The sequence below is a fragment of the Vigna radiata genome, chromosome 6 (assembly GCF_000741045.1).
Source record: "Vigna radiata var. radiata cultivar VC1973A chromosome 6, Vradiata_ver6, whole genome shotgun sequence".
NCBI classification, from domain to species: domain Eukaryota; kingdom Viridiplantae; phylum Streptophyta; class Magnoliopsida; order Fabales; family Fabaceae; genus Vigna; species Vigna radiata.
In genome coordinates this window covers 6,500,082-6,523,659 of record NC_028356.1, presented here as the reverse complement: position 1 = coordinate 6,523,659, position 23,578 = coordinate 6,500,082, and the positions used below count along the sequence as shown (strand labels likewise).

General features: G+C 34.4%; 3 protein-coding genes and 2 non-coding genes across 6 annotated transcripts; 4 read left to right on the top strand and 1 right to left on the bottom strand.

The window, feature by feature from the left end:
• Positions 1-2,809: 2,809 nt before the first annotated feature.
• Positions 2,810-3,428, top strand: LOC106764296 (elicitor-responsive protein 1-like). The gene is made up of 3 exons (XM_022781743.1): positions 2,810-2,959; positions 3,108-3,173; positions 3,289-3,428. Exons 1-3 carry the CDS (start codon positions 2,893-2,895, stop codon positions 3,426-3,428), a joined length of 273 nt encoding a protein of 90 aa, XP_022637464.1. The 5' UTR covers positions 2,810-2,892.
• Positions 3,429-4,274: 846 nt separating this feature from the next.
• Positions 4,275-4,346, top strand: TRNAK-UUU. The gene has a single exon. It is a non-coding gene; the product is annotated as a tRNA-Lys (tRNA).
• Positions 4,347-4,418: 72 nt separating this feature from the next.
• Positions 4,419-7,883, top strand: LOC106764295. Of its 2 annotated transcripts, none has more exons than XM_014648565.2 (9): positions 4,419-4,914; positions 4,996-5,112; positions 5,230-5,551; positions 5,732-6,137; positions 6,233-6,332; positions 6,434-6,493; positions 6,630-6,713; positions 7,039-7,146; positions 7,235-7,883. In XM_014648565.2, the coding sequence occupies exons 1-9, from the start codon at positions 4,753-4,755 to the stop codon at positions 7,541-7,543; spliced, it is 1,668 nt and encodes a 555-aa protein (XP_014504051.2). In that variant the 5' UTR covers positions 4,419-4,752; the 3' UTR covers positions 7,544-7,883. The 2 variants fall into 2 exon arrangements, with proteins under 2 accessions (XP_014504051.2, XP_014504053.2); XM_014648567.2 differs by having other exon boundaries at positions 7,029-7,146; positions 7,235-7,400.
• A 285-nt stretch (positions 7,884-8,168) lies between these two features.
• On the top strand, positions 8,169-8,240 carry TRNAK-UUU. The gene has a single exon. It is a non-coding gene; the product is annotated as a tRNA-Lys (tRNA).
• A 1,239-nt stretch (positions 8,241-9,479) lies between these two features.
• Positions 9,480-23,410, bottom strand: LOC106764978 (AP3-complex subunit beta-A). The gene is made up of 11 exons (XM_014649443.2): positions 23,015-23,410; positions 22,710-22,786; positions 22,289-22,538; positions 19,781-20,398; positions 14,024-14,197; positions 13,741-13,867; positions 13,557-13,666; positions 13,150-13,350; positions 11,739-12,709; positions 11,179-11,448; positions 9,480-10,059 (listed from the first exon to the last, which is right to left on the bottom strand). Exons 1-11 carry the CDS (start codon positions 23,231-23,233, stop codon positions 9,696-9,698), a joined length of 3,381 nt encoding a protein of 1,126 aa, XP_014504929.1. The 5' UTR covers positions 23,234-23,410; the 3' UTR covers positions 9,480-9,695.
• Between the last annotated feature and the right edge of the window lie 168 nt (positions 23,411-23,578).

Below are 23,578 nucleotides of genomic sequence, written 5' to 3'. Positions count from 1 at the left end.
ATAATCTCAAGCACACCTATATTATCATTATATACCACACTATGATTCTACATACAATATTTTTTTTTCCTTAAGAAAATACAATTTTAAACCTCAGAACTAAATAAAAACTTAAGATCATATTCTACACATTTATCGATTCAACAATCCATATAATATACTTAAGATGCATCCAAGCTAACCACATATCATTTAATTCAATAGGAACATTTGTCATACCTCATTTGTTTTCTATTAATTACATCAAAAAGATAAAAAAAAAATAAATTTTTTCACTATAACCCTAAACCCTAAATTTTTTCACTATAAAACTCCAAAAATTATATTCTTACATTCAAATTAAAGATAATTGAATCGAGAACGGAATTCAAAAAAAGAATCAACTTAATAGTGTAACTATGGAAAATGTTATGCATCAAACAAGAAACAAAGGTCAAAGTTATCATCAATCAACACCAACAAAATCTTACATGAAAAATTGATCTCATTATAAACCTTCAATCGAATATCTGAATGGTCAAAATCATGAACCATGTGTCTAGGACCAATTGCCAAAGTTTCAACTCGATCCGATAGTTAACGAAATGAAAATCTTACTTTTCGCGAGATAACTTAGGACTGAAAATAGTGTGTCGTTTGAGGGAGAATATTGTTGTTTGGACTATAATTGTCTTGCTTGAAGAATTTGACAAAAAATAAGTTAATTTGTAGTAGTATTTTTACTTGAGTGAGAATTTGACAGGAACTAGGTTTAAGTTGTAGTGGTATTTTCGTTTAAGCAAAAATTTGTTTACTTGAGTGAGAATTTATTAAAGACACACCAAAATTACAATCATATATCAATTTTAAATTAGACTCATATATATATATATATATATATATATATATATATATATATATATATATATATATATATATATATATATATATATATATATATATATATATATATATATATATATATATATATAATAAAAAAATATTTAATTGTGGATAAGATGGTCGTGATCACCCAATTCATTTGAAACAATCACTATCCATCATTACTTTTACAATCTAGTTACCAAAACGAGGCTTTTTAAAATACTGACCAGCATGAAACTTTTTTTCTTAAAATTAATTTATTTGGATCTAAAAGAATTAAAGAAAAGGACTTTAACATGTTACACCGACAACATTCTTTGAGAAGTGGAATTCATCGGTGTTCATTCTAGAAAAGAACTTGTACATTAAATTGACGTACGTAAAATTTAAACTACTATTTCCAAATTTAACTCATAGTGCTTTTAGTGTGTATATAAGTTAAATTTAGAATAATTGAAAAAAAAGTGAGTTGAAATTTTCAGACCTTATCGACCATGATTCTAAGCAACAATTAATTATTTTCATACTATTTAAGCTCAAAGCGATGTTATGTGTTTTTGAAGACAATTCAACCAAACTGAGTCAGCTAATGGACATTATAGATTTGACCGTTGAATAAGAAATCCAACAAAAAAGGGACTCACGCAAGAAAATACGTAGCAGCCTTTCCTCTCTCCTAAAAAATTACCACTATTCATTTTTTATAGATTTTTTTATAGCAAAATTTAACTACTTGGTTTCAGTGGGATATTTGGTAAGAAGAGAGGTAGAAGATAATTTCATAATACAAGATTTTGTTAATACACATTGAAGCCTAAAATATAGTTAATGATATCCTTTCAATATTTGGATAAAATCATATCTGGGGAATATTAAGAGAATAATTTTCTTTACCGAGTATTAAAAGCTAATATAATATTATTATGATGACACAATTACAAAACTATTTTTGGATAGACATGTAAACTAGAAGTTCTTCAGCCTCAATTGTCACGGCAGGAAAGACTGGAATTTCTATTATCTAAAGTTGTCTCCACTACAAAATTAGTCAATTTTAATAAAACAATATGATGTATCATATTCAAATATACAATAATATTATTAATATTAGATTTGGTTTTGTGTTTGGAATACGAATTTAGATTATTGACTGAATTTTTTTATATTATATATGTCTTTAAAACTATACTAATTTTGATATTTAAAAATATATTATAAAACATTTTAATGAATGCACATAAGAGGGAAATCTAATATAAAATCTACATTCCAAAAATTATACCAACAAATCATGAATCAATTTATATGACAGATTTTTAATATCATCTTCAAACACCTAAAATCTTAAAATAATAAATTGACAAATATTTATATATATTAATTTTTATTTTTATTTCTATTTAACATGATATATTTTTTTATAAAAATATTATTATTAATAGTAAAAAAAACAAGAAAAGGTTAATATCATGTTAAGCAAAAAGAAATATACAAATTTAATTAATAGAGTTGCAAAAGTTGTTAATTAATTTTAAGAAAATGTTAATTAACATTACAGAGACTAAAAATATCAAGAACAAATTCACATCCTTTAACCATCAGAAGACTAAGTCATGTAAGGAAAAACTAATATCAAGGAGGTCTAATGATCATAACTGATAATAATCTTCTTTCTCTTTTTAAGTTGAATATCATTCAATTTTTAGCTACTTGTTTATACACTAGTGTTAATTTAACATTTATTTGACTTAGGGTTTACAAGTGGGAAGACCAAGTTTGAGGTACAGCGTGGTCTTGTTCTTACGTTGATTTTGTAGAACGTGTCAGTCTTCATCCTATCAAATGCTCATGCTAAGGACCTAATATTTAAAGGTAGTAAATGATGAACGAAAATCAATTCATTTTTACCCCATAAGCTCAGCACTTCTCCCAACTTTATCCCTCCTCATAAGCCTAAACAGATACTTTTCAAAGCACCTTGCAAAAGTTTGCTGAATTAGAATCAGAATCTTGAGAGACTCAGATAACATGGCAATTGGTTTCATGGAGGTGCATCTTGTCAAAGCAAAGGGCCTGCATAACTCTGATATCATAGGTATCTAGAAACTGATATATAGCCTTTGTTGTAAAACTCTTTTTCTTTTCTTTAAAACTCAAATGAAATGGATAAAAAGTTTGTATTTCATGTTTAAATCAGTACTTATAAAATAGTTTTAACAAGGTTTTCTGTTGTTTACTCATAGGTGAAATGGACCCCTATGTTCTGATACAATACAAAGACCAAGAACAAAGGAGCAGTGTTGCCATTGGTATGTTCTGCTGTAACCATATCATTTACCTTGTTTTCTCTGCTTTGTTTTAGAAGAAACTTGGCTATATTATTATGATAATTATGGTTTTAACCTTTAATGGTGTGTTGTGCAGGCCAGGGAAAAAATCCAGTATGGAATGAGAAATTCATGTTCAAAGTAGAATACCCTTTATCAAATCATCAACACAAGATCATCTTCAAAATTATGGACCAAGACTTATACACAGATGACTTTGTTGGAGAATCCATGTAAGACCTCATTATATGTAATTCATTAGTGTTGGAAACCAACATACATTATTTTCTTAATACAATGTTTATCATGTAGAATCCATGTAGGAGATTTATTGGCTCAAGGAATGGACAATGGAGAAGCTAAACTACAGACTCTCAAATATAGAGTGGTTCGTGCAAACAAATCTTACTGTGGTGAAATTGATGTTGGTGTTACTTTCAACCTAAAGGTATTTTTCACAATTTTCTCAAGTGTAAATGTAAATGTATATGTTACCGATGTAACATTTTTATAAGTATGTAAACAAAATTTATATACAGTAACATGTTATAATCCAAAAATACTAATTTAAATGTTAAGGTGTTTGAGTATAAAAATTCGTAAACCTACTTTAAGATTTTAGGTTAAAAGTACGTAGTATTAACTCTATCAAATCTCATCTTTCTTACGTCTTATCTTATATTCGAAAAACCTATCAAAACTTACGTTTCTAATTGGTTGCTTTTGATCTTTGTTGAAACTCATGCAGGTGGAAGACGATTATGCAGAACGTGACCACTATCTACCACAGATTAGCAAGGATATAGGATGTAGAAAAACTAAGTAGATGTTTTGGATTGTAGCTGTGTAATAGATTCAATCATTTATTTTCAATTGCACATTATATTTCATTTTTTTAATTCTTTTAGCAAGATAAATTTAATAAATAGTTGTTCTATCAAATCAGTCTGTACTATTCCTATAATTTATGTTAATTAAATGGTTTTCATTATTCCAGATCTGAGTATTAGCTAGTTTAATATACAAGTCATATAAATCCTATTTTCAATATTTAATCTATCAAATCGTTCCTAGTAACAAACAGCCGTCTTAGCTCAGTGGTAGAGCGCGTGGCTTTTAACCACGTGGTCGTGGGTTCGATCCCCACAGACGGCGTTTTACGTTAAAATTTGATTCTTTTTACCATTTTTTTTTTGTTTTGTAAAAGCTTGTTGTTGACTGGTTTATGTGCTTCACGGTACAACCACTTCATTCATGGACTTCACGTCAGCACCACCACCATATTCACACCTTCAGTAATGAAAATTCCAGTTCCAACATTCATGAGATGATCATGAATGTTCCAAGACACATTCTCCACCGTCCCAATCCACCGCACATTCTCACTATAAACTTACCACTTCCACTTTTGATGTTTGTTTTTCACTCTTTTAATTTAAGGGTCTTCATCGTATCATGTTCAACCCCCTCTAATTTTGTAGCTAACTATACTCTTTAATGTCACCCACTAACAACCAGTTTCTGTATTAATATACATCACTACCTTTGCTCCCCTTTATATATGAACTTCTTCACTGCCACCAACTTCCCCACACCAAAAATATATACTTTTTTACCTAAATGTCAAAGGGATCTTTCGGATTCACGTAAAGCTATGAAATTTGAAGACTATCTCATGGAGAAAAGCCAAGAGCCTCACAATAGACAGGGCCTTGAAAAAGAGGTGAGTCAGAGTACATAGCTCAGGATATGTTTGAATAATGTTTTCTGAGTATGATTTCCTTTATTTCGTATGTTGTCGCAGGTTGTTCAATTGCAAGCACAGTTGAAGTGTGAAGAGGCACTCAATAGGATCCTACGTTGTGCTCTTCATGGACCTGTTTTTTCTCTTCCACTCATTCCTCCATTGTTTCCACCTCAGGTATAGTAAAAACAAACACATAACATATATAGAAAAATAGCATCAGGTATATATATTTAATGTTCCTTTTCTTACATGGTATATCACATTGGACTATTTTGGCTTAAGTGATTGCAGATTCGGGAGCTTCTTCAAGAATTGGCAAGGGTTGAGGAAGAGATCATCATGTTAGAAAGAAAAGTTCAGGAACTGAAACTTAGATTGTTCCAGGAGAGGTACCAGAACATAGATTTGGAAATACAGCATAGGAGACAACAGCCTAAATTATATAAACAGTTCCGAGGATCGTCAAGGTATGGTTCAATGATTACCGAGCAGAGGTCAAGTTCTCTCGATTATGAAGTGATAAGTAAAGAAAGAAAGATAAGCAACAGAAGAGCCTCTCTAGGTTCTGCGTTGGATTTCCACAGCTTATTTTCCACACCAAGAAGGTCAACAGGTAAACATATATATAGCACAATAGAAGAGCCTCTCTAAGATGCTTTCATGAGTGATTATAAAAATGCACTTAATCTTGTCTAAGTCTTTTAAACAAACAAAAAAGCATTTGGCTGTTTTTTTTTTTTTTTTTTTTTCTGTGGGCCAATTTTCTCATTGTGGTTTGGATATTTGACGACAGAATATGAAGTGCCAAGAAGAAGTAGTGGTAAGATAGCAAGAGAGTACCCTGTCCATATAGAAGATGCCATTGAAAAACCAAATGAAATGTCAGAGGAACTGCTCAAGTGTCTGATAGGCATTTTTCTGGAATTAAACAAAGCACCATTGGACAGAGAAGAATCAGAAACTGTCCCTAGACTCACTCTTCCATGCATGAAGTCCACTGGCTTGATAGTAAAGACCTCATCAAACAGCAAGGCACCTTCAAATAGCAATGTCTCATGTCTTGATCCTTATGGCATATCATCAGATTTGGATTGCACTGCAAGAGATGTAGGACCTTACAAAGACTTCATTCAGATCACAAGGAGCTCATTGGATATAGACCGCTTTTCACAATGCCTACCAGCATTCCGGAAATTGAGGTTGATTTTGAAGTGTTTAAACATTGCCCACATGTGGTAGTGTTATTCTACCTTCTCTGCCCATTTGTTCTTATCATCTATGTCCGATTTTGTAGGGTGTTGATGCATAAACTATGTGATGTGGATTTAAGTTTCTTGACCTACAAGCAGAAGTTGGCCTTCTGGATCAACATCTACAATGCCTGCATAATGAATGTACTGTAAGGCATTTCATTTCAAGCCTTCATTGACAACATCTTATCAAACATCTCTTCGTGTTAAATCTCAGGAACCTTTGTGTTTTGGTCTAATTACAGGCATTTCTAGATCATGGCCTCCCTTCTACTCAGGAGAAACTGTTGTCTCTTATGAATAAGGTATATATGTCAATGTCAGTGAAAAGTCTACAGTAACAACTGAACAATGTTTTGATTTTCTGAGTTATGAAGCATGAACAGATATTTTCTCTTAGCGACTTTCGTAATTTAACTACTCAGCAACGTGTTGACACAGGCTGCAATGAATGTTGGCGGGATTGTACTGAACGCTCTTGCTATCGAACACTTTATTCTTCGGCACCCTTCTGAATCAAAACATGTATGATATATATATACATATATATTTTTGTTATATATGCAACAATAACTTCTCAAATGCCTGCACTATGCAAATGATGGAATCCGATTATTCCAAAACGAAGAACGTACTATAGAGAATAAAAAAAGTAATCTCGGTCTCTGATTGGAAACTCAAACATTGACATTTCGTGTACTTATAAAACAGATGATGAACCTTTGATTTCTTTTTCATCAATGACAAAGATTACTTATTTTATTCTTACTCCTTTTAGATGAGTAAAATTGTTGCATGTGACGTGTATTGATGTTCTTTAACACCCAACTAACTATATAGTTCACAAAAGGGTGCTGTGGACAAAAAGGAAGTGCTATTACGACATGCTTATGGTCTGGGATATCCAGAACCCAATGTCACCTTTGGTCTTTGTCGAGGCACCTGGTCCTCACCAGCAGTAAGTGTATTTAACAACCTTTGCTGAAGCACATTGACAAAAACTTTTGTTTGATAAACATATGTTACATATGTGGTGTTTGTTGCAGTTAAGGGTGTATACTTCAGACGAAGTTGTGAACCAGTTGGGGAGGGCTAAAGTGGAATACTTGGAAGCTTCAGTGGGTATCACAAACAAGAGAAAGATAATTGTGCCAAAGCTTTTGGAGTGGCATATGCATGATTTTGCAGATGAAATGGAATCGCTGTTAGAATGGATTTATAGCCAATTGCCACGCTCAGGTTCATTGAAGAGGGCCACCATGGAGAGCCTCATAAGAGAAACAAAATATCCTATGTCTAAGATGGTGGAAATTCAGCCATATGAATCTGAATTCCGCTACCTCCTTCCTATATAAACAAGAAAGTAAAAAGCCACACTTTTACCTTTTTCAGTCTATATGTTTGATTATACAGTTCCGTTTATGTTTCGTTAATTAGCTTAAATTTGTGAGCATTGATATAAAGTGAGAAAGTTTTGACAAGAATTTTAACGAATTGAAAATTTATCAACTTAAGGAGAAGAGATCATAAAGGAGGGCAAGGAATGTGTGTGGAGTTGGAAGAAACGGCTAGCACAGAAAGAATTTCATGGTTCTGATTTGTATTTGAAAAATAAAATAAACTGAGAGGGGATTAATTCTGTAATCCAACACAGATTACTATCACTACTTTTGGGTAATAAATTTTTTTATTAAGTTTTGTCATTGCTGTATTGGAGATCGACTTTGATATTTGGGAAACAATGTATCTTGTTTTGATTTTACCAAAATGTTATTCTGTTATGCAAATGGATGAGAAAAATTTAGATTTGCTCTTTGTTCTGTGCTGCTTAGGAAGGAAGTGAAGGATGTTTCTTTTGTTTTTGAGTTTGTTTTCTTAGTTCATAGTTGCAACTTACTATTTTGCTGGATACAAGGGAATATTTATTCGTATATACAAAATTATTATATTAATTATTTAAAATGTTGAATGGTAAGGAAAGTCGTCTTAGCTCAGAGGTAGAGCATGTGGCTTTTAACCACGTGGTCGTAGGTTCGATCCCCACAGACGACAATATGTTTGGTTTTTTACACTTATTATATATGTTCCAAAAGTTTTACCACTATATTTTAGTTTTTACAAATATAAATATAATTTGGTAAGTACACAATTTTGTATGAGTTAGGACGGTAAAGGAAAATGAAGTACGTTTTTATAGTTAATGCTTATTAAATAGTGACAATTCTTTTATTTAATATAAAATTATGAATTAATAAATTAATTAAATACAATGTAGAGAACATTTTTTAGGTGACTTTAAGATGCAAATTTTGTAAACATTTTGGATGAAAAAATTATTTGACATATCATAATTAGATGCATAAAATATATTTTTTTTAATTTATTTTTGTCAAATGCAGCTTAGATGACTAAACATATGTGAGACTATTACAAGCTTCAGAAAAAAAAAAATGAAGTTCGTTTATAGTGTTGAGCTTTGCCTATGAAGGATCGGAGGTTTTACACGTTCCACTTCGAGGACGATTTCCCTGTACTAAACTTCACCTACTGATTTGTTTGGATTGAGGACAATAAAAAAGAAAGTCAAATTAATTAGATTAAAAAAATAAAAATTGAATAAAAATGAATATATTTATTTATTATTATTATTTTTATTCTTATTATAAAAAAAATATATCAATATTATTAAAAAAGTTATTTAATTAGGTTAAATATCTAGATTATATTTTTGACATGACCGATATATTAACGACATAATGATTATGTATTTGCTTACCATGCAAATTCACCCAAAAGAAAACCTACGAGCTTCATTTTTCATCCTTCTAGGGTGATGATATTTGGATGAAAAAAATACTCACTTAACAATTGAAATCAATAATATTTTTATATATTTAGTTTATATTTTCAGTTATAATTTTAATATATATTATTGTATCATTAAAGAGTGGATTATAAAATAGATGTGCAGAGAGGTCAAAGTATTATTTTCATTTAAAATTTTGTAACATAGTATATGTATAGGCTGGACGCGGAATTACTTGTACAAAAATAATAGTTCTTTGTTACAACCAGAAATCAGAATTCAGAAAAATCGAAATGGTAATTTAATATTGCGTGACAGTGAAATTCCTTTCCACAAAAAGAAAGGAAACAAGAAAAGTTTAGAACAAACGTATCATTGGATAAATTTATTGAGTTAATTCATTCAATAATAGATAGAAGGGTAGCAAAACATATACTGATAAGAATTTGCTGATAAAAAAACATAATAATAAGAATTAGAAGATATAAAGTCAACGGAAATTAGAAATTAAACATTAAAGAGATTACAATCATTTCTTCTCCTTCTCAAGAATATTTAAAAAGGAAAAATCTGAATTCCAATGCTGCGTCAGAAGTCGTGAAAAAATATTCAAAACAATTACTTGGACAGCATGAAAGTTCTTCAAACATACCTACTTACACCCATAAACCATTAAGTAAATTTCTATCCGAAATCAAATCTTATAAGTGGGTAACAGAAGGCTCAACTAAGAAATTGACAACCCTATTTAAGAAATTTAACCCAAATACGGTCTCTTCACAGTTAACTTTTATAGAAACAATTAATGGGTCGCAGCATTTACCTTCAACAGTAACCGTAATTAAGCATGGCATTGAATTGCTCAAGATCTCACTGCTGAAACGCAAACACAAACCAGATGCATCATCCAGGTTGGTACCAACCGGCATATCCACAGACACAAGGGAAAGGTTTGCATTGCTTAGCATCTTCAGTGCTAACGTTTCACAGATCACAAGGAATTTGTCCTCTGTCAAAGAGTTGCTTCCCTTGTTCAGCTCAAGAATGTGATCAGTAAAAGTGCAACTGTATGCAAGAAAGTCAACTTTAGTATGACGACGATGAAACAACACGAAAGAAGTCTGGTCCCAAGAATGAAACGGGAAAAATATATTGGAGAAAATGTCAGAAGGTGCACGGAACATAAAAGCTCAAAAGTAACAGATATAATATAAGTGATGATTAATACACAAAATAGATTCTGTTTCTTGCGTCATTTAAATTACCAAGGCAAGCCCATCTCTACACAGTTTCTATTCAAATCAAGACGCAGCATTACTTTACCAAACAAGAGTTGCCTGCGTCAGATATTTAATATTCTGAAGCTACCAAACACTTGCAAAGATCATTTTGTTTGACAATTATAGATCCTAACGTCATTTTAGAAAAAATAGTGAAAAACTAGTTGGGCAAAATGCTAAGATAGCCTATCTGCATAGACATATAGGTAAAACTACTGGGGTCTATGTGCTTTGTTGAAATATTGTTCTATTCCATAATAATTACAAAATTGTGACACTGTTTTCACTTTGTTTCTTTGTACAAAGAAACAAGACATCTTTGTGTAGTAAAAATTGATGAAAACAAAAATCATGTTAAGTAACCAAACAGGCTCTAATATTCTAGATTCTAACAGTAAAAATCAACATGCGGGATATACTCATTTAATAAATTTTTTTGACATATAACCATTCAAAACAAAAACAACATTTTAGAGATGCTTTCCCAAGAAAGCCCCTACAGTATACAGAAATAAAACAAAGAGCTTGAATAAGTAGTATCCAGACGTTTCAAAATTTAAGCGTCCTTTATATTTGACATGACGAAAAAGCCAAATTACTAAATAAATGGCCAAAAGACCAAAATAATTTAAATTCACTCATGTCCCCCCTTTTAGTTATAAGAAGCTTCCATTTCTTTAGAGTTAAAATTTCCAGTTTTCTCCCTCACTCTCAACTTGCATATGGATGGCATATCACAAGAATTTGACCGATACCTAACCCTCTATTATAGTATTTAAGTTTTCAACATAATTAGTAAAATCCAAGGGCTATCGTCTACAGTTATACGATGAATCATTACTTTTCCTACAACTACAAGGCACATGAACAGATTTATCCAACAAATAACAAATCTCAGCCATACCTCCTCACGTATTCAAACATCCCAGGAAGATGAGATTCCTTATCTCTGAAATCTTCAATACTGATGGGAAGTGGTTTTACAAAGTATCCTATGTCAGGCTTTAACTTGACAGGGAATTTCTTGTCATTGCAAAATAAAGCCAGTTTTAGAGGCAAAAGGTGGTGATGGAAACGAACTAGCAGCATCCGGTTTGCTGTCTGACCAGGATCCAGAGAAGGGATCTCCTCCATGGAAATCAGTGCAGGTTTATCGACATGAAATTTCAAGGTACTGCAACAGAGACATAAAAGTAGTCTAAGCACTTCTAAGATAGCATGTAAAGACTTCACATGGGTAAACTAACCTGTTCACATACCAAAGTTTACACAATGTACAGGCAATCTAAATTCAAATTTTCACCCTAAAGTGATAGGTGCTGATTTATGAAAACCAGTTAAAGAAAAAAAACCTACACGTTAGTAGAACACATTAATAACACAAATAAGTGTATAAAATCTAAATTATAAAAGATGAAAAAAGAAGACAACCACCATACAAAATCAGAAAATATTAAAACTTACTTTTCGGTTGGTGATGATATTTGATCAGTGGAATCAGAGCTTTTGCTATACTCTTCGTCTATCAAGACTATATCAAGCATGGGCTCCAGAGAACAATTTTCAAATAATACTTCCAAACATACAAGGTGAGAGGATATGGTAGATGTATCGGATGAAAACGAATAATTCACTTTTAACCCATTTCCATTTGCAGGGTCTAAGAGAGTGTGGCATTTGGGTTTAACTCGGCTTCCAATATTTCCAATGGTTATTCGTGCTGAAGATCTACGAACTCGGCTTTGTTCTATCTCACTTCCTTTAGATGACCTGGTTGGTTCATCTAACCAAGACTCAAGAGACTTAGTTGACATCAAATCCTGAAAACCTGCTGTGCCAGAGGTAGCCCCACCATTCTGATTTTCGTGGACATTGCCTGTGTCTGAAATCTGAATCAATGGATCAACATTATCTTCAGCTTCATTGCCGGAAACAGATTCATCACTGTCACTGATGTCGCCTGAAGCAGTAATAGACTGTTCAGAACTATAATCTGAAGCACTTTCCTCATCCAAAGGCCCAGATGTGCCAGTATCCTCCTCATCTGAATCACTCTTAGCAGCTCCATCATACTGATCAAGATCAGTGTATGGCAGGCTACAAGGTTTTGGGAGAGGCTCATATCCTGGAGCTGCATGGAATACCAACTGTGAAAGTGACCCAGGGAGATAAAATCGGTTATCAATGGGTTCAGATGGAACTCTCACGGCTTTTGTCTCTCCAAATATGCATTCTGCAGGTATATAGGACTCTTTATTTTTTTCTGATTCACTATTTGCTTCTTCCCCATACTCCAAATTACTAGAGAGAGTTTTCTTTAAGAAACGTGCCCGATCACGAATATCATAATTAAGGTCACACTCAGCCAGTTCAATTACATAAGTCCAAATTTTTCTCACAGTCAAAATATCTTCCTCCCTAATGCACAGTAAGACCTGTCACAATCATAAACTTGTCACTTTCAATGGAACTTTTTCTCACCTTTTTTTCTTATATAAGAGAGAAAAGCACTAACAGACATGCACATAAAGTTCAGGAAAAAAAAACAAGGTCCTGAGTTCTAAATCAGTCGTTATATGGTCCTATAAAATTTAACATTTCTTTCCTCTGTATTATTAGCAGTCTTTAAAAGGCAGTCATTATTAAAAAAGAATCAATTAGATTTATCATCTTTCGCGAGTCGGTCTTAGATGGGCATTTGTCAAGGACAAGTTTGCTACACTCTATATATGATAGGCAATATTAATAACTGTGACTAGATCCTACGCTATGACCCATCAAGTTTGTCCAATTAACAAATCAATCAACTGATTAGCAATATTTAAAAAAACAAGTCTGTTTCATACAATAGTATAAAAATAAGTTGATGATATACCTTTGCAGTTGTATTAAGAATCTGAAGCTTTGCTTCTAATGCTTCTGAAGTAAAACATTGGGCAAGATACTTAAGTACTGTACTCAACATCTTGGGAACTACCTCACCCAAAGAGCAGTACTTCCCCAACATCCAAATAATTATTGCACGGGCAGCAGGAACCTTGATTTTATCCAAGCTACGGACTAACTGAATTATAACCTTTTAAAATGCAAAAGTACAGGGTTCAGTCATCAATGAACAAGCGATGTACCAAAAGATTGCAAGTATTAATCACTCAATTGAAATCCAACACACAAGAGACAATCCATATTGTATCTAGAAGCAAGTTTTAACTCAATATAATAATAAAATAAATAAAAAAAGAATAACAGAGCTGTGGGAGATGATTTTGTACAAAACAATACCTTCTCATAACTGGATGGTTCTAATTTTATAATTGATTTGATGGATGTAATTGCCTGAATGAGCACACCCTCTTCTCCATCCAAGGATCTAATTTCACCACAAAAAAATTCTGCAAATATGGATATTAAACCAGAAACATGATATAATGCGATAGTAAATAGACTAAACAACCATATTGCACACCTTGTCTAACCAGAGTCAACAATCCTTCCAAGCACACAGCTGCAATGTTAGGAAGTCGCTGAGCACATAGACCAATGGCAGCAACTGTGTCAGCAGCAAATCTCCTATCCGGATCTCTGATATAATCCTAGCAACACACTAAGAAGAGTGTCACCAAACAGCATGATTTAAATATCATAGGGAAGAGTTAAAGGAAAAAAACCATTAAACATAATGAACCCAATGAGCGGGTGATGTGGATGTCTGCATAACTTGGCAAAAAATACATATCAATGTGAAATACCTGAAACTCTTTATAAATGAACGAAATGGATGTATCCGTAGCAATAGAAGAAAGTATATCCAGTTTCAGTGCCTTTATCTGATAGGAATCTGAAGAGCATATGAAAAAATCTTGATAGTGTGGAGCAAAGAGAGATGGCATAGCTTTAGCAAACACTTGGATATTGCACAATACCTACAGAAGTCAAAGAACAGACAATAATTAATGCTGAAGTTAATTATAAATGAAATTGAGAAATAATGTTTTCTTGCCTTATCCAATTATGTGTTATGTGTACCCCATATCTCCTAATAAGCATTTTATATATAAATAAATAAAATTTTATTATTCAACAAAGCAATACTTCCCAACATTTTAAATTGGCAATAGTACTTTAATGGTAAAAGCAACCAAGTTATCTCCCAAGAACAATCAAACACCATTATCTCTCAAGGATCAGCTAAAAAACAAAAACCTTGCAAAATTCTAACACCCTGAAGCTACAAAGCTTTTTGTCATTACATTATGTAAAGAAATCACTAACTGCATCTGTACTTTGAAAATTTAAATGAACTGTTGGAAGTCTCATATCGACTAGAGATAAGACAAATTCATAGTATATAAATGGATGCAAACTTCACCGTACAAGCCGGTTTTGTGGGGCTGAGTTAGGTCTAAAACCCACTTCTAACATGGTATCAGAGTCAGGTTAAAAGAGTCTATCCTAGCGATAATTGTTATTTGTTGGGCATATTGTTTCACCTGCTATCGGACCACTATCAGACCACCCATTAGTGTCTAGTCCCACGCTCGAGATGTATATATCTCGACGTGAGGGAGGTGTGTTGGAAGTCTCACACCGATTAGAGATAAGACAAATTCATAGTATATAAGTGGGTGCAAACCTCACCGTACAAACCGATTTTGTGGAGTTGAGTTAGGCTTAAAATCCACTTCTAACATGATCGTATAACCAATCAAACATCACATTCATTCTAGAAACCGAGAATTCTTATTTAGATGTCTGAAAATATTTGTTCATTAATAATGCATATCTTGACAACTATCACCACTCACCACAACTGAAAATTTCCTTGAGTAAAAGTGAAATCAACAATTCCTAAAACATGACAACAATGCCATCTATGTATATAATAATAATTAGATCAAGCATAGAAAGGAAAGGGCAATAAAAATTGCTAAAATGTAAGGTTCTAGTGCTCATGAAAAGTTCCAACTTCATACGCACACCATCTATGTAGATATTTAGAAGAACTTGAGCAAATCATCAAAGTAGAGGAGTGGCTCCTTGAGGTGTCATGAAACCATCAATGTAATAAACAAAACACAGAAAATAAGATCATTACTAACTACCATGGGATGCTTAAGGTATATCCCAGACCACACACAAAGTGTATTCATTCAACTCGCATTTGGTGCATTGAAAAAAAGCAATTATCATTTAAAATTTATGTTGATCATAATTGCAAATCTAGACACATATACTAAGAAACCTATGATGTTAGGATATAGGGTATTTGGATATAATGGGAAATGGAATTAGGATAGAAGGCAGAGGAATTGTATAAATAGATTGATTGTATAGTTAGAAGGCAGCTTTTGAAGATTGTTTGTTGACAGGCCCTTAGACCTGTGAAGGGGATTATGCCCCTGTATCTTGACTGTACAGACTATTATTTTCTGTGAATAATACAAGATTCATCTCATTCTTTCTGCTATACTGGTGTGAGAGTGTGAAAGGGAGTTTCTTGATTAGGTTTCTTGTTCAAAAACCTATCAATTGGTCTGACCTGCCAGATCCCTTTGAGAGGAGGAAGTCACGCATGATGGAGGGAAGACTGGTGGTGGTAGAAGGCCAGTTGGAATCCGTAGAGATTGTTGTGGCAGAAATGAAAGCAGATACTGGGGCGCTGCGACATGAGACAGGGGCGCAGAGGCAAGACTTTGCGGCCATGCGCCAGAATATACAAGCGATTTTGAGGATGTTGGGGGAACGTAATCGGCACCAAGATTGCCAACAAACTGATGGAAGTCAGTCGTCTGTTAATGAGAACAGGGGTATATGTTACAAAGAGAGGGGAAGAAGAGGTGAAGGGAGTCAAGAAGGGCAACCTAATTGGAGGAAACGGGTGGAGTTACCCGTGTTTGAAGGAGGCGATCCGTTGAACTGGATTAGTAGGGCGGAAAAATTTTACGAAGTCCAAAGGGTGAACAAAGAAGAGAAGTTGCGATTGACCTTCATCGGCATGGAGGGGTATGCAGGTTATTGGTTCCGATTTTGGAGGGAGAAAACCAAGAACCATTCTTGGGAAGGATTAAAAAGGATGATGGTGATTTGGTTTGGAGGGAGAAATTGAGGGTCAGTTTTTGAGAGGATGGCAGCCATTAAGGAGGCGGGGCCAGTGGAGGATTACATTCGGGACTTTCAAGTTCTAGTGGGGCAGACAACTCGAATTCCCGAAGAGCAACTCCTGGGTTACTTCACGGCGGGCCTTTAGGAAGGGGTTCACAACCACGTGCGGCCACATGATCCGCAAGACTTGATGACGGCCATGCGAATTGCGGGCGACGTTGAGGAGTTGTGCGCCAGCGTGAAGACCGGAGGCGGGTTGACGACCAAGAACCAGGGTTCTTGAGGAAGGACGACCAGGGCAGTGACGCAAATCGAAACCAGTGGTTACATGCAAAGTCAAGGGGGGGCCGCGGAGAGTGTAGGATCAGTGAATTAGGAGGAGACCCAGGGAAGCGGAATAGCAAAACCCAGTTCCGATGGTAGGGCGAGAAACATCTGAAACTTACCTTACTCGGAGTTCGTGAAGAGAAGGGAGGAGAGAAGGTGTTTTAGGTGCAGAGGGCCGTTTAGTCCAGGCCATCAATGCCCGGAGAAGGGATTATGAATGTTGATATTGGCCGAAGAAGAAGAGGAGGATTTGCCACCACCCAAACCTCCTTACTTGAATTGAAGGGCATAGCCAGTGGGTTCCCTTCATGTGGTAACCCGATGAGGAAGCCATGAGACCAAGCTTCCTGATTCCAACCTTGAGGACAAGGTTGTTCTGCAGCGGGGTGTAATGTTAGGATAAAAGGTATTTGGATATAATGGGAAATGGGATTAGGATAGAAGGCAGAAGAATTGTATAAATAGATTGATTGTATAGCTAGAAGGCAGCTTTTGAAGATTGTTTGTTGACAGGCTCTTAGACCTATGAAGGGGATTATGCCCGTGTATCTTGACTGTACAAACTATTCTTTTCTGTGAATAATACAAGATTCATCTCATTCTTTCTGTTATATTGGTGTGAGAGTGTGCGAGGGAGTTTCTTGATTAGGTTTCTTGTTCAGAAACCTATCATATGACTTGAAAAAGATTAAACTGTTTGAGAGAAAAGATTTATATTGAATTGATTCAATGTAACCGAACATAAGCCTTCATATATAGAGATTTCTAACCATAGAGTAATGATTACAAAGAGACCTCTAGAATCTTCCCATAACACACTTGTAATTATTAGCATATCCTATTATAGCTTATCAAAATATTTTTGTCCTAAATCAACACTGCCCTTCAAGTTGGTGAATAGATATCTATCATTCCCAACTCGCATGTGAGATCATGAAATCATTTAGTGGGAAGACCTTTTGCAAACAAAGTTGTTAACTAAAGCCCATATGGGACATAAGAAATGATGGTAAGGCCACTATCTAATTTTTTTTTTTAATAAAGTGTCGGTCTATCTCTGTACTTGGTCCTATCATGATGAACTCAATTGTGAACAATGCTAATAGCCAAGAGAAAGGAAATAGACTCAAAAGGATTAAGGTCATCTAGAAGTCAAAAGGGTAACAAGATAGATAGCAATGAGGATAGTCTCTCTTCCATAAGATTTAAGGACACACATTTGAAAAAGAAGTGTTTGTGTCACTTCAAATATTTTTTCTTTCAACAATGTCATTTTGTTGTGGTATATTCACACATGAATTCATGAACAATATCATTTTCCAAAAAGAATTTAGACATACCATGATTTACATATTCTCTCCTATTATCAAAAAGCAAGTTTTTAATTGACTTTCAAAATTGTGTATTAGTCATATGGAAGAATTTGACAAATAAAGTAAAAACCTCAAATTTTTCTTTCATGAGAAAAACCCATGTGAAACAGGTACAATCACCAGTAAATGTGACAAACTATTTGGTACCAAATAAACTGTAGTTTAATTCAGGTCCCAATATATCCGATGAACCAAATAAAAAAGATGAACACTTTATTATTACAAAGAAGATAGGTGGCACAATGGTGCTTTTCAAATTGATATACATCACATTTGAATGATAATAGATTTTTTTGAAAATAAAGAAGGGTATACATAGACTTTATAACATAAAAAGATGAATGTCCTAAACAAAGGTGGAGAATCCAAATTTGGGAGGACTTAGACATAAAGCAAGACTAGAGACAAGAGGTAGTCGTTTGTGTACTAATACGATCCAAAGTTCCCAAGTCTTCAAGGCAATACAACCCATCCTACTCCTTACCCGTTCTAATCATCTTCCCAATGGAAAAATCCTAAAAAAACACAATGAGAAAAAGGTTATAGAAAAGTTTAGGTCATGAGTAAGCTTTTGAACAAATATAAGGTTATTAGAAAATTTTGAAACTCGAAGGACATTTTTAAGGTCAAGGGATGGCACAAGAGAAATATTACTATGTCCAGTTATTTAGATACAAATCCCATTGGAAACCGTAAGGTGGTTTCAAGGAAGAGAAACATATGATGTTAAAAGTGGTAAATAAAGGATCACGTGGTTTATCAAACCAAAGTTTATAACCCAAGAATCCTTGTGTAAAGTTTTAGAAACATTAAAAGAGTAATTAGAGTCCTTACCGATCATGCTTATAGAGCAAGTACTAGAAGATGGCTTACTGTTAAAATCCATGGGAGATTTAGACGTTCAATTTCAACAGGTAATGTAGGCATTTCTTCTTCAATTGAAGAGAATGAAGGAGTCTTGTCAGAATTTGAAGTTGCCTTATAAAATTTTCTTGAGGGCTAACCTTTTAATTATGCCAGAAGAAGGAAAACTTTATCCTTTCCATGCAATATAAAGCAAGTCTTCTTGGTGTGACCAAATTTCTTAAAATGAGAGCACCAACCATCCTCCTTTCCTTCTGAGTTGAGTTTCATGTTTCCGGGGTTTGACAGCCTTTCCAAGGACGTTGTAAAACCTTTAGTGGAGTGCTCATTCATCACAACCATTCAACAAGACTCCTCACCCGGGCAATGTATAAAACTATGCAATAGATAATTCTTCTCTACTGGTGGCTATCACATCACTTCAATGGCCCTACATCCAAATTTGCATATCCTTTCTAAAACTAATTTAAATGATAGCATACATATAGACAGGTTTTTTCTCCTTTCAGAGGCTAATAAGACTAATATGTTTCTCACTAAACTCATTTAAAAGTTTCACGAGCCACAAGGATGATAAGGAATAAAAATATAATCAAGGGGGGGAGTAGAAACATCATCTAGTAAAAAATCAATAAGTAATAATGTGATAAGGAGTAAAGAATAAAACACAACCTATAATCAAATTGTAGACATTTACACAAGGTTCTCAAAAGAAGGATTCATGTATAATTTATAAAAGTATATCCAATAACAAATAAATGAAAGTAACTGCCCATGTAGAAGAACTGAAGCAAGACAAGATAAATAAACTAACAAACGATTCAAAGGAATGTTGCATACCACATATCTTGAGGCAGATGATGATCGCAGCACAAACAAGAGTGGTTTAACAATTCTTTTGATGTCCTCCTTAGAAGCCATTATCCAGTGCACACTAGCAGCAGCAAGAACAACTGCACTGTTATTACTCCATAGCAATGGTGATGTACATTGCAGCAGGATCTTCACAACATTATTAGTGCAAGATGTATATTGCGAAGCATCTAATTTAGGAGCAACGGTATTTGTAGAACTTGAGCGTGATAAGTACTCGTCTGGCCCTTCAATGTAACATTGAAAGATCATTTTTGCTAATTCAGATACAGTCTTATCAATGGCATAATTCGAGTCTTCTTTTGAAGTAATATAGGATTCATCTTCCTCTAAATTGCCAACATCTTCATCAGACAAAGAAAACATGACAGATTCTTTGACAAGCCCATGCTTTGCTATCACATACCGCAGAAGGATCCCAATTAGAATTATTTGACCCCACTCTTCCACATCGGGAAGAATCTCACACAATCTTTTGTAATTTCTTCCGATCAATGAAAAATTGTTAGGACAAACAGAAGTAAATGCAGATGCAGCAGCTCCAACAACTCCAGGGGAATGGTCATTTAAAAGTAGTCCAACAATCTGCAGCATGAGAAGAATTGTAATTTATGTACTGTAAGGCTTTCCAACAATACATCGATCAAGTCAATTACCTGGCACAAACCCATCTTTAATAATGTTTATTTCAAAAGTATGTAGCCCAAGGAAATTGTTAGCTTTGGACCAAAAGAACCTTAGAGACGCATGCTAGAGCTATAGATTATAACTCAAAATCAGTAAAATTGGATGGAAAATTAATAAGATATGGTTTGAAGCTATTTACAAATGAGGATCCCTGGCAGGGTGGTCGACTCAATATCTCCTAGCGAAGGACAAAAGAGATGTGTGGCATCTCTCAACCTTATTGGAAAAATCACGATTTAATTGACCGTGAAGTAAGAAAAGATCCAGCCTTGAGAAAAAATTTAAACAACTTTCAGAAGGACCCTAATTCACATTGATGACCATACTCCAATGACTCATTGAACAGGGGAACTTGTACTACAAGAGAAACTGATGTTGTCAACCTCTTCTTGGATTCCCAAATTATTGGCTGAATTCACACCCCTCCCATGGGATAACATGAAGGGATTTAAAGGACCTACAGAAGGAAGGGAATGAAGGAGATGATCAAAAATTATGTAGCGGTGCTACACTTGTCAGCACAATGAATATCAAGTGGTACCTCCTGCAACCCTGTTGCAATTGATTCACATTCCCCTTGCTGTTTGCAAAGTAGTTCTAACTTTATTGTGAAGCAATCAAGCTTCAAGGGATATGATGATATATTGGTGGTAACTAATAGGCTTAGTGAGTATGATCATTTTATTGCATTAAAATACCCCTACTCAGCAAGAACAGTGGGAGAGATTTTGCTAGAGAGGTGTAGGTTAAATGAAATTTTAATGATTATTTTTAGTGATGACCAAGATCCTACGTTCACAAACCCTGGCAGCAGTTATTTTAATTGCAGGGATTCAGGGAAACATTTTAATAATGAGTGCAGTATACTGTATGTCACCTGAAGTCCAATGGACAAACAGAAATTGGAAATACATTTGTGTTGTTTTACTTCAGCACAGTCAAAACTTTGGATTGTCTCCCTTTGTTAGTTAAGAGTATTTGTATAATACTTAATTACTTGATATTATGGGGCAGCAGGATGTACTCTATTAAAGGTGGTTTAAGGCAGACCTCCACCTTCCTTTCCTAAATTCATACCAGGGAAAGTTTTGGGAAAGGTGGTCGCAAAAACTTAAAAATCTTTTGGCAAGGGAACAATGTGATATGAAGCACTATGCAGCCCAGCTAACATTCAGGAAGATGATTGAGTATTTATTTAAAAATTAGGCCAGGGAGTACACGACCAAGGTTATGGAAGAGCAAATCCTCATCTCAACCTTGAGGATAAGGTTGATCTTCCATGATGGAGGAAATGTTAGCAACAGGAATCAGTCATGTGAGATAACCCTTGAGTTGAAGGTTTATACAGGGAAAAAGAGGTGAGCGAAAGTAGCTCAATGATTAATAGTTAATATAGCTGTGAGTGTTCCAGGAACAACTATTATTTGAGTAATTAGGAAGATTAGTAGAGTTAAGCACGTTATACTGCACAGAGGCAAGGAAATAGACTATAGGATATAACTACGGATTAGGATGCACAAAGATAGTGTATGAGGGAACTACAGACAAAGCATTGTAATGTAATAAGGGAGATATCCCTTGAAATGTCACCTTGACTTTATCATTTGAATCAATAACAGTTATCCTTGATTTTTTTCTAGTGTTCATCTGGTTGCTTTTGCTTAATTTTTTAGGTTTATAACATATACCCTTACTGAAACATTACATTACTCGCTCCAACATTATTATGTCATGTAGATCAGTTGAATTATTTCAATAACTTTAATAAACAACACAGCATTAACATACCTCTTCAATTGCAGAAGCATGTTCCTCCATCCGCAAATCATGAAGCTTGGGAAGAGCATTAGCAGCACACTTTCTAACATATACAGAAGGATCTCTCGCGCATTTCTGCACAGCAACAAGAACAAGGGGTGCAATTACATGAAGGCGGATTCCAGCCATGGCCCGAAGTGCCCAAGCCCTCACCAATGGATTTGTGTCCCCAAGGTCCTTCTGAAAGTAATTGATCGACAACAATGCCTCATTCGGACGCCTGAATAGAAGGAACAAAATATTAAGTAAACAACATCTCTCATAGTTGACAAAATTTAAGACCGCACATGCCACAATTAAACAAAAATACATCTAATCAACTACCTGCGCTTATTTTTCAAGTCTGCTCTACACAAATCAAAGGAGTTATAAACTTAATCCAGGTACTTACTTTTCAGCATAGTGGAGGAGGTACAAGTATACCAGCTTCTTCACCTCCAAGGACTGAGATGCAACATTTTTAACAACCTGTATTCATAATTGAATAAGACCGAAGATGTGAACATAAATCAATTCGAATTCCAAATCATATAAACTGAAAAAAAAAAAAGAAAAAAAAAAGATAAAACAAATTTTATCCCAATCTATCTAAATGCAAAATCCTCTTCACAGAAAAAGGTGAAACTAAATGAAAGCAAAATGCGCGTTATATAAGGAAGAGGTCAATAAGGTGATGGTTGAGAAGGTGTACGGTACCTGAGGGAAGAAGTTAGAGACGTCGAAGCCCTGAGCGATGAGAGCAAGCAAGCGTTTGAGAGCTTCGCACTTCTCGGAATCGAACTTGCTGTCGAGGAGAGGACCGATATTGACGTCCTCGGGATCATCGTATAGGTGAGCGTCGGTACCGATCCGGAACACGGCCGTTGATGCCTTGCTCAGAGATTCCGCGGTCGCTCCAAATTGCGGAAACATCATTTCTCTCCTTTTTTATCTTTTTCTTAATCTCTGAATGGAATGAATAGTTGTTTCTGATCTGTGACTCTGCACTCCACAAGTGCTAGCTAGAAGAAGCCCCAGGGTGCAGGGAGAGTCCACTGATGACAGTTTAGATGATCCAAAAGCAAACTTAACATATTAGATGTGGTACTTCTCCAGTGAAATTTTCCTTGCAGATTTACCTTCAGTTTTTTCTCAAGAAGAAAAAAACTATGATGCTTTATTTTTTTAATTATTAATAATTAAAAAAATCACTTTTTTTAATATTTATTGAAAAAAAATAAGTCATTGTTAAATCAAACTTAGATTATTCTTAGAAGTATT